Consider the following 14,611-nt stretch of genomic DNA (forward strand, 5'->3'; position numbering starts at 1 on the left):
GTTTCCCCATCCCACCTGCCTGCCCTGACCACCACTCTTCACTTTCAGTGCCCTTCCAGGAGTCTCCCAAGTATGCAGCCCGCCGTCGGGGACCCCCGGGTGCAGGGCTGACTGTACCCCCAGCACTGCTGAGAGCTAACAGCGACACAAGCATGGCGCTGCCTGATTGGATGGTGTTTTCGGCCCCGGGGGCCTCATCATCTGGGACCCCTGGCCCTACCTCAGGACCCCAGGGCCAGTCACAGCCCTCGGCCCCCAGCACTAAGCTCAGTAGTGGGACCCTCCGAAGCGCCAGCAGCCCCCGAGGTGCCCGGGCACGCTCCCCATCCCGAGGGAGACATCCTGAAGATACCAAGAGACAGCCTCGAGGCCGGCCCAGGTAGGCGGGACTCAGGTCCACAGCGGCTGGCCCAGCCATTCTAGCACCCACACAGTCAGCCCAGCTGTTCACCTCCTGTTCCAAGGGTGGCGGTCCCCTACACACCTGTATCTCTAATTGTTTCATGGGTAAAATGACCGTGTTAGGGATGCCTGGCCTCACTGCTGGCATGAGCTGAGGTGGGACACTAGAAGAAAAAGCTTGCAGCCTATGAGCACAGACAGATGGCGGAGGGGCAAGAGGAGAGAGGAAAGAGCAAGAAGTGGGGATTGGGAAGAGGGGGTTGGGGCAGGTAGGGGCTTTGGGAATAATGTCCAAGGCTGTTCAGGAATTCAGGGAGAGGAAGCTGAGAGCTGAGGGAACAGGAGAGGGGACCGTTCTTTGGTAAGAATGCCATGGAGAGAGGGAGGCCCACGAGGTGTGGCCCTCGTCCCAAGGAAGTGGAGAAGGCTGGAAACAGTTGGCCGCGGCCTTGGACCTGCCCCAGGAGGAAGCTGGGAGTCACTGAAGGAAGGCTCAGGAGCTGGAGGATGTACCAGCACAGGTTCAGGAAGCTGAATCAGGCTGCCTATGCAGATCGTGGGAGGGGTGGAACTAGGAGTCTGAAGACAGGAGATGGGGTGCAGCTGGTCTCCCAAGGATACCAGAACTTGGGAAAGCACTGGGTCCCTGTCCCTGCCCTGACTGTCCCCAGAAATGCCCCGTCCCTCTACTCTCCGTGCCTCTCACCACTTCTGTGTTTGCAGCTCCAGCGGGACACCACGAGAAGGGCCGGCTGGGGGAACTGGGAGCTCTGGTGGCCCTGGGGGCTCCCTGGGCAGCAGAGGCAGACGTAGGAAGCTCTATTCAGCGGTACCCGGACGCTCCTTCATGGCAGTGAAGTCATACCAGGCTCAAGGAGAAGGGGAGATCTCTCTGAGTAAAGGCGAAAAGATCAAAGGTGACAGGGCGGGGCTGGGTGGGTACAGGGCGAACGGAATCTCTCGCTGGGGACCTCAGAGAGCCCTGAGATGTCCCTTTGGCTTGGAGGAGAGGGAGGCACTGTATGGAACAGTGTCAGGAGGAAGAGACTGACTGAACTTTGGAGGAACATTGATTGCCATGTGGTGGGCCTCATGGGAACTTCTTGGTTTTTTTCCTTCTTTCTTTTTGTGTGTATGTTTGTTTATGGTGTGTGGTCTTGCATGTATGCAAGAGTGAATGTGTGTTGGCCCATGTGCGTACTGGTGTTTGTGCACATGTGTAGTGTGTATGTAGAGGCCAGCGGCTGATATTGGGTGCCTTCCTCAATCCTCTCTCCATATTGTTTTTTGGGACAGAGTCTCTCACTAAACTCAGGCAGGCTGGCTATCCAGCAAGCTCCAAGAACCCACTATCTCTGCCTCCTGTTCTGGGGCTTACAGGGGCCTACAGGCACCCACAACTGTTCCTGGCATTTTATCTGGGTGCTGGGGATCCAAACTCGGGTCCTTGTGCTCACACGGCAGGCAGTTTACCGACTGCACCATTTTCTAGGCTCCTGGAACTTTTCTTCTTGAGACAGAGTCTCATGTTTCCCAAGCTCATCTCAAACTCACTTAGTAGCTCAGGTGCACCCTGAGCTTCTGGTTATCCTGCCTCCACCTTCCAAGTGCTGGGATTACAAGTGACCGTGCCTGGCTGTCTCTCAGGAGGCCAGTACCTGTGGCTCACAGGATGCAGCCTTCACAGCATGGGCAGTGTGCATTCCTGGATAATTGGGTGCCTTGGACATAGGGAAGCGTGTTGATGGGAATATGATTCATATCAAACAGAGGATAATTTCCTGCCATATTTTTATCTATCCAGGAGCTGAGCAGCAGGCTGTCTAAGCTTAAATCCTGGTCCACCACCTCTTAGAGGAAAGAGTTCTAAAAACCAACCTCTCCGAGCCCTGGTCTCACTGTCTTTAAAACAAGACTCTAGGGAGAATCATGAAAGTCACTACGTCTCTTAGGCCCAGTCTTTGGATGCTGTAAATGCCGCATAAGAGGCAGTTTTCCTTCTCATAACCACTTAGAGAAGGACCAGTGATGGTTGAACAAGCATCCTTTCAGGGGATGAAAGGGTCTTTCAGGGGACATAGATTTGAGGAAGACCTCGAAGCTTGTTCAGACGATCGCACCCAGCGAGTTGAATCTTTTGTGGACTTAGTGGTCTGCTTTCCCTTAGCAGGCAAGGTTAGGGAGGTGTGTGTGTGTGTGTGTGTGTGTGTGTGTGATGTATCTATTATCTATCATGTATGTGTATAACATGTAACTTTTAATCTAGCCTACAATCTATTAGCTGTATCTATATCATGTATTGTGTATCTATTTATCTATCATCTGTATATCTATCAATCTATTTATCTAGCAATCTATGTATCTGTCAGTCTTGAGGTAGGGTGTCACGCTGTAGCCAGCACAGCCTTGAACTCATTCTGTAGCCAAGACTTGCCTTGACCATCAGCAGTCTTCTCGCCTCCAGCCCCAAGTGCTGGGGTGCCATACATGAACCAGCGTGTTTTGGTTTCTAACATTCTGTACCATTTATGTGGAATATCCTTCCATGGTCTCTTTGTGTCCTCAGCTACTAGGGTGTCTCAAGTTTCAGGGATATCTGGATGTCTTGTTCATTATTCAGTTCACTGTTTTCTGCCCATCCCCCCGTTTTAAAAGGTATTTGCTTGTTTATATGTGTGTGCGTATGGGAATATACATGGTGCCTAGCCTGTGTGAGTGTGGAGCCACTGTCTGCCTATTTCTTTTAGGCAGAGACTAGGCTGAAAGCCAGCAAGCCCTGGCAATCCTTCTATCTCTACCCACCTTAGAACTGGGACTATAGGCATGCGTGGGACACCCAGTTTGTTACATGGGTTCTAGGTCCTGAACTCTGGTCCTAATGATTACACACAAATTTTCTTAACCACCGAGGCATCTGTCCAGCCCTACTTCCATTTGAGAGTTTGTGTAGAGGTTCTGGCAGGGCATGCAAATACTCACATACCCTTGAGTGAAGACAGGTTCTCCTTTATGGGAAAAGGTCGTTCTCTTAGACTGAGCGAGTGCACATTTCAGGAGGGATGCACATGAGTGGTGAGGGAGGAAGGGGACACCTGGCTAGCCAGCCCAGCCAGTCAGATCATCCAAATCAACCCTGGAAGCCAATCCTTCACATCCACCTCCACTATTTTATTTTAAATCTTAATTTATTTTTAGTTTATATGTATGTATGATTCGTCTGCATAAATGTATGTCCCATGTGCATGCCCAGTGCTACAGAAATGAAAAGAGGACATTAGATCCCCAAGAACTGGAATTAACCAATGGTTGTGAGTCGCTGTGTGGATGCTAAGAGTAGAACCCGGGTCCTTTGCAAGAGCAGCCAGTGCTCTTAACCTCTGAGCCAACTCTCCAATCCCCACATCCCTGGTTTTTTTTTTGTTTTTTTTTTTTTTTTTTTTTTTTTTTGAGACAAGGTGTCTACTATGTAGCCCTTGCCAACCTGATACTCACTGTTGTAGACCAGGTTGTCCTTAGACTTTACAGTAATCCTCCTGTATCTGCCTCTGGAGTGCCAGGGATACAGGCATATGCTCCCATGTCTGCCTCTTCTGTCCCCTTGATCAGTATTCCATTTGTAAGTGTTCCTCCAAGGGCTGCTGGTATGGAAGCTCTCCTAGGGCAGGAACTGCATGGTTGTGTACATCCGTCTGCCTCAGCACCTGACTCTTGATCAGCACTCGTTTGTCTTGTAAGCAAATGATTGATCTCAAGCCCAAGCAGCCAGGCATGGCAGAACCAACCAAGAGCCCAGCTCCCTGGATGTCCTGTTGTCTGCTTGCATCTATGACCTGGGCTTCCTCTCACGTCATTGCCCCTTATCCTAGGGAGAGGGGACAGGTATGTAGAGAGAAGTCTCCAGGAGCTTCATGGCAATAGCTAGTGTCATCTGAGCTCTGGTGGAGGCTTTTCAAGTGTGGTCCACAGCATCTTTGAGTGTGTGTGTGCGTGCATGTGTGTGCGCGCACGTGCATGAGTGTGTGCGTGCGTGTGGTGCGTAGTTATGCGTACAGTTGAGTGCTTATGTAGAAACCAGAAGTCCACCTTGGGTGGTGTTCCTCAAGACCAATCCGCCTTTGGCGCTTACCGAGTAGGCTAGGCTCACTGGCCAGCAAGCCCCAGGGATCTGCTTGTCTGTACCGTCCCACAGTGAGATTATGGTGTGTGCTACTGCATCCCACTTTCTCCGTGGGTTCTGGAGGATTGAACTCGGTTCTCACGCTTGGGAGGCAGGCTCTTCATCTACTGAACCATATTCCAGATCCTCAGTTGCTTTTAGTAGTTGGAATTGAAGTGAGGAGGCAAGCATTCCATCATTAAGTTTAGCACCCCAGCACTTCATTAGGGGATTCTAGGCGGGGGCTCTATCACTGAGCAACGCCTCAGTCCTCCACTACGGGATTCTAGGCAGCACCCTAACGCTAAGTCACTCCTCCCCTTCTTTCACTTTTTGCTCTGAGACAGGGTCTTACTAAGTCGCAGAGGTTGGCTTTGAACTCACTGTGCAATCTAGGGACATCCTGAGTTTGCAACCTTCCTGCTTCAGCCTTACAAGCAGCTAGGATAACAGCTTGTGCTACCAGCCCCAGTTTGCCTTCAGATTTTTTTTAACCTAGAAAGAGTTGAGGACTGACTGAGAAGGGAAAATAGGTGAAGGACCAAGTACAGACAGAGTTGGGGAAAATACGGAGATACAGAAAAGACAGTGTGTCTGTTGCTACTAGCAACAGTATTAAGATCTTTGGATGGGAATTCAGGCACACACTAGCCACTCAAAGCTTTATTCTTGCAACCACACAGTCTTGTGTTCCAATTCTGCCACGACGGGTAACTAGCCTTATGACCTTGGGCAGATGGCAAGTGGCATTAGCTCTCTGAGCTTCCTTGTCACTAAAATAGTAGTAAAAGTGTCCCCTCTCAAGTTCTAGCCTGGAGTGAGAGCCCAGTCTCCTTGCCATCTCTCTCTGCTTCAACACCAGACAGGGAACAGGATGAGAGCAGGCAGATCTGCCAAAGGACTGAGAGTTACCACTGCCTACAACTGTTGGTAGGGAGGGAAGGATGGCAAGAGAGGCAGAGACTTCAGGGGGATGCAGGTGTAGGAGTGGGCATAGCAATCTTCAGAGCAGCTATCTGAGCTACAGGACTTTGGAGGGTTAAGGGTACACCCATGTAGGCTGTGGATGGTAACTAGAAGGGACAAGAACCAAGTGTGGACCTGCCTCTAGTCAGGGAGGACCGTGCCACAGAACCCAGTCTGTTCCCCACGCCTACCTGATATGCTCCTCTGGTGCAGAAAGCTCACATGCAAGAATGCCCCATCTTGGTTCTCCATTGTGCTCACCCCATTTCTTGAACCCTCTGTTTTTTGTTTTGAGGCAAGGTCTCTTGTAGCCCAGGCTGGCTTTGAACTCTCTAGGCTCTGAGAACCCCTCCGGGTTATAGATGTGTACCACATCCTAGCTTTGTTCTGTCTGGGGTTTTGGGTGTGATATGGTATGTGCACACTGTGTACAGGTGCACATGTGCAGAGGCCAGAGGCGGGCTCGGGGTGTCTGCTCAGTCGCTCTCTGCTTTATCCTTGAAGGTGGGGTCTCTCACTGCTCTTGGAGCTAGGCTAGTAGAATGTAAGCCCCAGTGGCCCTCCTGCTTCCTAACAGCAGTGCTAATGGTCTGTGTGTGGTTTTAACATGGATCCAAACTCTGGTCCTTCAGGTTGAATAGTAAGCATCTTACCCACTGAGTTATCTCACCACCCCTTACCCCTAAATTTTTGTTTTGAATTTTGATAAGGTCTTGTGATATAGCCCAGGCAAGCCTTGAATTCACACAAATCCTGCACAAGCTATTTTTTTAAAATGTTTTTATTATACTTTATGTCTATGATCATTTTTCCCACATGTATGTCTGTACAACACTTGTGTGCTTCTGGAACTGGAGTTACAGACAGTTATGAGCTGCCTTGTGGGTGCTGGGAATTGAACCCCGGTCCTCTGGAAAAACAGTAGTCAGTGCTCTCAACCTCTGAGCCACCTCTCCCTCCCCATGCCTCAAATATATCTTAAGGGCATCTTTGGGTGTTAGAATAACAGGACAGTGTCCACCAATTGTGTTGGGAGCCAAAAAGAAGGGGTCCAGTTGCTAGAGGATTTAGCATGCACAAAGCCCTGGGTTCGATCCCCAGCACTACATAAACTGGATTTGCTGGTACACACCTCTCATCCTAGCACTGAGGAGGCTAAGGCAAGAGAATTGGGAATTCAAGGTCACAATCGCTGTACAGTGAGTTCGAGGCTGTCCTGAATACGTGAGAACTTGTCTCAAAAATATAGTGGGGTTAGGAGGGAGGTGAAAAGAGGAGAAAGAAAAAAAAGAAGGGAAGAAAGCTGAAGACATTCCCCTGTCCTCTGTCCCCTGTCCCCGCTGTCCTATCCAGTGCTCAGCATCGGGGAAGGAGGCTTCTGGGAAGGCCAGGTCAAAGGTCGAGTTGGCTGGTTCCCCTCTGACTGCCTAGAAGAGGTGGCAAATCGCTCCCAGGAAGGAAGACAAGGTAACCAGGAATGGTCTCCCTCATACCCTACAACCTTCCTGCCCCTTCTGCCCCAGCTGATGGGGTAAAGGAGTCTGGGGGTAGGCTTAATTTGGCTGTTTACACAGTCAGGAACCACGGTATTTTGTCCCTGCAGAAAGCCGAAGCGACAAGGCAAAGAGACTCTTCAGGCATTACACAGTGGGCTCCTACGACAGCTTCGATGCCCCAAGGTAAATGTCCTCACACCCTTAGGTCCCTGCCACTCCCAGCTCCCTTTACACTCCATACTTTAAGGCCTCTTTCTCATCTTGGTCAACTTGAAAGTTCAGAAAAGGCAGAATTCTGTTAATGAACAGCCCAATCCCAAATTTGCCCCTGGCAGCCACTGAGACCATCTAGTTTGGGGATACTCAAAACATGGGTTGGGGTATCTTGGGGCCCTGGGATCTTGTGTGGGGGCTAGTTAGCCTTCCTGGTCTCCTTCCTGTTTCCCTATCTGTGTGCAGTCCCATACTGTGGACATATGTACAACCTGTGTGTTATACAGTGTGTGGGGGGTGGAACCAGCAGGACCCCTTGGGTGGGGACAGAGAGAGGGGCACACTGACACCTGTCCCCTCCTTGGCTGCTGGCTGACTTGCTTCTGAAGTCTGATCGATGGGATTGACTCAGGGAGGTGAGAGGGGCGGGATAGGGTGGGGATTGAACCAGGATGGGGTGCTTGTATTTGGGGGATGCGAATGTGTATGTGTGCATGACCCGAGCTGAGGAGTCCCCGCGTGTGGACGTTCTCTGTCTCTGCCAGTGTGCATGACACATCCACGTGCATGTACAGGCAGAAGGCCCTGAGGTGGATATCACTGTGAATATACCCTAACCCAGGCCGTGCGCTGCAGTTCTCAATGCACTTGGGTGCATTGGCGTCAGTGTTGACTGCGTGGCTGGCTTTGCACATGTGCGCTTCTCTGGCTGTGGCAAGCAAGCCCTGCCAGAGATGTCCATGTGTCTGCTCACGCGTGAACAGGTGACAGATCTCTCGATACACCCTGTGTTACTGTGTGTGCTTTTGCTGGCCCCAGTGTGTGTGTGTGTCTCCTCCTCTATGACTGGTTCTTGGATTCAGAACCTGGAATGTTGTGGGAGGGAAGGGCAGAGGAGGGGTGATTCCCTGGACACGGGGCTCTGCTGTGGGGAAGAGATGCATAGTATAGGGTCTGAAAGATGACACCCTCCTCTGCCACCCCATCCCACCCCAACCCAGGGAAGGGTCTCCCTGTTCTCATTATCCCTCCATTAAATGTGTCCAAACCTGTGTCTGTGTTCTGGCCAGTGGGGGAAAGGTCTGGGTTGCGGGAGGAGAAAGGAATGATACCATGGGTGGGGGACAAGGTGGGGCTGGGTGCCAGCCACTCTGAGCCCCAGGGTCTGAGGCGAATCATCTTGTGCCTGTTCACCTGGTACGTCTCTGGCTCTGGGCACTGGGTGAGTATGGAGGCTCCCTCTACCCCAAGTCGGCCTCTGAGGGGGGTTCTCCTGGGCCTGGGTCTTGGGGTAATGTCACTTGTTCTAAAGACTGATGCAGAGGGGTCTCTTTCAACCCCAGTCTCCATCCTTCCTTTCTTACTAATATCCTGTCTTGAAGCCTTACCATCTCTGTCCCTTCTCCGCGTCTCCTGGGGCTGAGATCCAAGTGCCCCTTCAGTAACGCCTTCCCTCTGCTCTTCCTGACCCAGTCTGCAGTGACCTGGCTCCTGTGCTCACCCTCAGCATCTTATTGTTGATCCCCAGCATCCCAGCCAGAGCTGGGCCATGCTTGCTTGTGTACCTACCCCGTGGGGTGTGCCACACTCTCTCCTCCTGCCTGGGGGAGGGGCGGTGAAGTGTGGGGGGGGGGTCCGTGGTTCTGGTGAGTTGTGGTGTGTGTATCCCCTCACTACTCTCTGTTTCGGTCTTCTGGGTCCCAGCTGAGTGTTTTAGGTCCCTCACCTCACCCCACCCCCTCACCCTGCCTTTTCTTACTATGTTGGGGATGACTTGTGTGTATGTCTGCTGAGGATGGGCTGTTTAACCCTCTCTTGGGGAGGGGTCGGCCTCTCTCAACCTTGGGTGTCCCTTGCCCTGAAAGTGGTTCTATCTGCCTGCTGGTCCCTGCACGCTGTGGCGAGGCGTCTTAAATGATGTGTGGCGCTGCGTCCTTCTCCCTGCGCTCCCGCTCTCTGGCTCGCTCTCTCTGCACCTGCGCGAGAGGACTCTGTAAAGGGGGAGGTATAGCGGGCGGGGGGGGGGAACAAACCGGAAGTGACTCCCTCCCCCTCCTCGAGCCTTACCCCTCCCCCCTCCCGCCAAAGGGGCCCCCGCGTTACCCTCCCCCGCCCGCCCCCCCACTGGCTGCCCGGCGCAGGACGCCAAGGGGTTAACGCGGGGCCGCGGCCGCCTCCGGAGCTGTCCGCGGTGCTGGAGCCTCAGCCATTCACTGTCCCCCACGCGCCCCCCGCAGCATGTGAGCCCCCCGGGGCTGCCCGCCCTCCCGAAGGGGGGTGCGCGCCCCCTCCCCCGGCCCCTCCCCCCTCCCGGCACGGGTCAGCATGAGGCGGGGCCTGGGGGCCCGGACACGGGGGTTCAGCCGAGCGGGGACGGGGACGCGGCGGCGGCGGCGACGGCGGCCGCGGTGGTGGCGGGGGCGGCCCGGATCGGGACCTGGGCCGGGACCGGGGCCGCGGTGGCGATGGCTTTGTCTGCAGTCGGGGGTGGCCCCGGCGGGGGCGCTCTGCCCCAGCCGCCCCCTGCGCTCTCCTCCAGCTGGCCGGCGCTGGGGCCCCGGCGGCGCAGCGTCTGGTACATTTACAGGTAACGGCGCGCAGCCCGCTCGTCCCTGGCACGACCCCCAGTGCGTTCAGGGCCCCCAGACCTGTCCACTTTCCTCTTCGCAACCTCCCTTCCTTAGGCCTGAGCCCTCCCAGACCCTCTCTCAGCAGCTCAGCACCCGCCTCTCTTCCACCTCCCTCCTTCCTGTGCCTCAGACGCTGCTCCAGGGCCTCCTGTGCTCTCCAAGACTTTTTGCCCACCCTCCAATGAAAAGAGCCCACTATAGCTAGACTCTGCAACCCACTCTTGCCCTTTCTGGCACCCCTAACTCCCCTACTCTAAGGAGTCCTTCCCCCGGGTTTTCCCCCCCAGATACCCCAGGCCTCCTATCCCTCCAATCTTCCGCATCCCCGCCCCTCTTCCTAGAGTCAGCAAGTCCCCCCCCCCCATTCATACCCCTGTCTCCCATTCACAGTCGGTCCCCCCCACACACCTCCATCACACAGGCATCCCGCCCCCGGCCTTCCCTCCCCTCCTCTTTTCCGCTGCGTGTCACTGTGCGGCTGTGCGTGTGTCAATGATGTGTGTGCCTATGACGGCCTGCGTGTGTGAGGGACAGACAGAAATGGAGAGGTTGTGGGCTCCAAGCCCACCCCCCACCTATGTCCATCTGTGTGTCCCTGCGTGGGGGGTGTCTGTCTCTGTGTGACTTAGAACCATAGCGAGGCTGTCTGGGGACTGTGTGCGTATGTATGCGTGCGCGCACACGTGTGTGTGTGTGTGTGTGTGTGTGTGTGTGTGTGGGAGAGAGAGGGAGAGAGAGAGAGAGAGAGAGAGAGAGAGAGCGAGAGAGAGAGAATCTGTCCCAGAGACTGCGGCTGTATTTCCCAACACCCAACCTCCTCCGCCTTGGCTTGCCCCCTCCTCCCCCCCGCACCCCCTCATCAGTTTGCTCTTGTGTTTCTGTCCCCACGTACGCTGCTCCTTGCCCCCCAGGAGTCTGTGCATGGGGAGGGACGACCCTGGAGCCGAAGGTTCTACCCTCTGCGTGGATGGGGGCACGTGGGCTGAACCTCGCCAAGCTTCTGCATGGGGCTCTGGCACCTGCCTGTGTGCTGCTCTCAGCATGGGGACAGGGGCCGACTTCCTTGCATGCGGGGGCCCTGTGCAGGCCGTGGAGAGGCCTGCCGAGATGGGAACACAGGGAGGGAACTGAGGACCTGAGGGAACACTGTGGATGGCAGCCTGCTCCAGGCTGTTGCATCCTGAGTGGGCAAGAAGGACCTGGGGTGGGGGTGGGGAGCAGTCGCGCCGCAGTCTCCATGAGGGAACCAGACCTTCTCTGGGAAACGGAGGGATGGCCTGGGGAAGGACGTGGTGCCAGGTCCTGATGGGCAGGTAGTCCGCACCACATACGGTGGTGCTGTGTGTGCACTGGAAGGGGGGTGCGGGGGGGGGAGTGCGGGTTTGCTGGACAGAGGGGAAAAAGATGTGTGGGTACTGGAAAGGGTTTGGGTACTGGTTTGGGGGTGCTGAGTGCCAAGAAAAGTGCCGAGATGAGAATGGGAGACAGGCGGTAGGAAGAGGATTTGGGGGCGGGGACCGGGCACCAGAGCCTGGAGTTTGCAGGGAATGTGAGCAAAAGCGGCTGCTGGAAAAACCAGCCTAGTCCGCAGGGCAAGCTGTGGATACCCAAAGGAGAAAGAGCTTTCCATGGATGGCGGGCAGGCAGTGTGAAAGGAATGTGGGGGCTGGGGGGCACCATGAGCTTCTCTATACAGGAGGCAAGAGAATGTGGGGGGCTGAGGCCCAAGAATTTTGGAGATGAGACAGACAGGGGTGAGGAGATGGTAGAAATACAAAGAGGACCTTTGGAAGAAGGGATGAGCAGAGTGACCAGGAGCAGGGGTGATTTCCTGGTATATCCTAAGGACACCATCAGACTGGCTGTCTGATGAAGTAGTTTGGGAAAACATGAGGATACAGGATGGTGCAGAGTGAGGTTTAGAAGAGGAAGGAGGCTCACAGGGAGGAAGGATGGAGACAACTGAGACTGAGAGGCAGTAAAGCAGGTACCACATCTGGCACGGGGCACACATCTGGCACGGGGTACAGAGAGACTTCTGCAGCATGCTGGGGTCCATGTGCAGGGGAGGAACAGATGGGAGTGCTGTGGGAATGGAGAGAATTGGGTGCTACTGGGATGTGTGGCTTTCAGGAAACCTAACTTGTGGTCTTGACCATTCTAGCTGGTGTGATCTTGAGCAGGCCCTTCCTCTGTGCCTCAGTTTACATAGATTTAAACATGGGAATACTCACAATCAACCCCACTCAGGAATGTTGTAGTGACTTAAACATTAATAACCTAAAAAGTGGTTGGCCATGCATGGTTCATAATGTATTGCTTGTGTAACTGGCTGAAGTTGGGATAAACCCCAGAGGCTGGAGGAACAGTCTGGGGCTGTCTTAGTTAGGGTTTCTATTGCTGAAACAAACACCATGGCCGAAAAGCAGGTTGAGGAGGAAAGGGTTTATTTGGTTTATACTTCCATATCACTATTCATCATAAGGAAGTCCAGACGAGAACTCAACCAGAGAAGAATCCTGGAGACAGAAGCTGATGCAGAGGCCATGGAGACGTGCTTACTGGCTTGCTTCCCATGGCGTGCTCAGTCTGCTTTCTTATAGAACCCAGGACTTCCAGCTCAGCTATGGCACCGCCCATAATGGGCTGGGCCCTCCCCCATCAGTCTCTAAGAAAATGCCGTACAGCCCATCCTATGGAGGCATTTTCTCAGTTAAGGATCCCTCCTCTCAGATAGCTCTAGTTTGTGTGTCAAGTTGACCTAAGGCCAGCCAGCGTAAAGATCACCTGATCAGTTTTAGAAATGTGTGTCTGAAGTGTTTGGGTGGTGTGACATGAAAGAAATTCTAACTGCGGTCACCCGAACATTCTTTTATGTATTGAAGATTTCTTGTCAGCTAGGTATAATGGTACACACCTTAAATTCCTAGCACTTGGGAGGCAGAGGCAGGCAGATCCCTGTGAGTTTGAGGTCAGCCTGGTCTTCAGAGTGAGTTCCAGGACAGCCAGGGCTATACAGTGAGGCTCTGAATGGAAAACAAGCACACGGTGTTACTGTGGTCTCTGGAGAGTTTCTTAACCTTTCTGTGACTTACTTCCTTGCCTATAAAGTGGAACTTAGTAGTATTTAAGTCTTCTTCGTGGACTGGCTGTGAGGAGATACCCAGTCCGTCTGTTGTGAAGGGTTTTCAGTGTTGCCTGGTCTGTGGTGAGCCGTGGCCTTGGCATGTGAACAAGAGGCTCATGTCTGGGAACAGGGTGTGGGAGGGGGTTTATGTGTCGAGCTGGGGCTGAAAGAGATTGCAGAGTTGGATGTGTTGGCTAACATACGTCACCACAACACTAGGGAGGCTAAAACAGGAGGATTGGTGTGAGCTGTAGACTAGACTGGGCTGGAGAGAGAGAGAGAGAGAGAGAGAGAGAGAGAGAGAGAGAGAGAGAGAGAGAGAGAGAGAGAGAGAGAGAGAGAATTGGGAAAGGTGAAGGTGGCAGGCATGCATGAATGACTGAAGGTGACTTTGTCTTGGCGAGGTGTAAAGGGGCAGCATGAAGGGCATTGTTGCCTCATGGGGAGATTCTTGGCATGTGGAGAGAGTGTCAGAGTAGCAAGGACATAAGGGCTTAGAAGAGGTTGTCACCCTGTGTCGGAATGAGACTGCCACAGAATACAATAAGAGCCAAACTGCCCTGACCTTTGAATTGTCCCCAGACTGTCCATTGCCCTCACTCTTCTAGCTTCCTTATACCCATTTCTCTCATCCCCCACCCCTCCCCTTTCTTCAACCCTTCAATCTTCTTCGAACACCTGCTTCATACAGCTGCAAAGACTGCTGGGAAGGGGGAGGGGAGGGCTGTGGGGGAGGAGGCAGGAGCCTTTGGACAGGCTTGTTGGCCTCTGGGGAAGCACAATGGCTGGGGTATGCCCCTGTGTGCATGTGTGATGTGGTGCCCATTAAGCAGGACAGAGAAGGAGGCAGCACACAGTCATGTGCAGACCACCCGCTGATGTACAGGAGCATGGGATTTTCCGTGGACGCTGTGGGGGTCATGGGAGCTCACAGAGGGTAGCACTAGAATACAGTAGGCATGCAGTTAGGTGTTATCCCCATGTGCTGGGAGGTACTCAGAGGGTGTGTGATGGGAATACACTGATATCAAAGTGAGGGGAGTCAAAATCAGGGCATACTGGGATGTGTGGGGGTGTCACTGAAATATACTGGAGTACTTGTGGAGGGCTGTTAGCTGAATATGTGGGGGTAGGTAATTGGGGAACCCGCATGGATATTATTGGAGTGGCTTAGAGCCACACAGATCTAGCTGAGATTTGGTGTGTGTGGGGGGGAGGTGCCTGAGCATTGCCACAGCAGAGAGAGGGAGCGCGGCGCTGGCCCTGGGTTCTAGATGCTAACAAAGGCTGAGGCACTGCAGTGCATGTGTTCTGGAGTGTTCTGAGAGCAATGGGCTTGAGGTTGAGCAGTTCTGGGATGAGCAGGCGGGGAGAGCGTGGAGTGGGGTGCAGTGGCTGTGCTGCAGCCAATCTGAGGACGCATGAAAACGGGTGCTATGATTGGAATTTTATCTGTTTCCTGTGTTTGTATCCTACTAAGATGTCCTGGTGAGATGTATGGCTTTAGAATTAACACCATATTCGGGGGAGTTGGTGTTTACTTTTTCCAGTACTGGAGATGGAACCCAGGGCCTTTGTGCATGCTAAGCAGGTGCTCTACCATTGATACATACCCTAGCAA

At 53.6% G+C, this 14,611-nt stretch overlaps 1 protein-coding gene across 2 annotated transcripts in view; it reads left to right on the forward strand.

Annotated features, from left to right (window-relative positions):
- The window catches only part of Shank1 (SH3 and multiple ankyrin repeat domains 1), a 44,551-nt gene that overhangs the window by 13,772 nt on the left and 16,168 nt on the right, over positions 1 to 14,611 (forward strand). For both annotated transcript variants that reach the window (XM_038313845.1, XM_038313846.1), the window contains exons 10-14: positions 49 to 379; positions 1,126 to 1,319; positions 6,878 to 6,991; positions 7,128 to 7,203; positions 7,623 to 7,649. In XM_038313845.1, the coding sequence (XP_038169773.1) occupies positions 49 to 379; positions 1,126 to 1,319; positions 6,878 to 6,991; positions 7,128 to 7,203; positions 7,623 to 7,649 (742 nt within the window). The remainder of the gene's footprint in view (positions 1 to 48; positions 380 to 1,125; positions 1,320 to 6,877; positions 6,992 to 7,127; positions 7,204 to 7,622; positions 7,650 to 14,611) is intronic.

This window comes from Arvicola amphibius, chromosome 12, assembly GCF_903992535.2.
Source record: "Arvicola amphibius chromosome 12, mArvAmp1.2, whole genome shotgun sequence".
Classification (NCBI taxonomy): Eukaryota; Metazoa; Chordata; class Mammalia; order Rodentia; family Cricetidae; genus Arvicola; species Arvicola amphibius.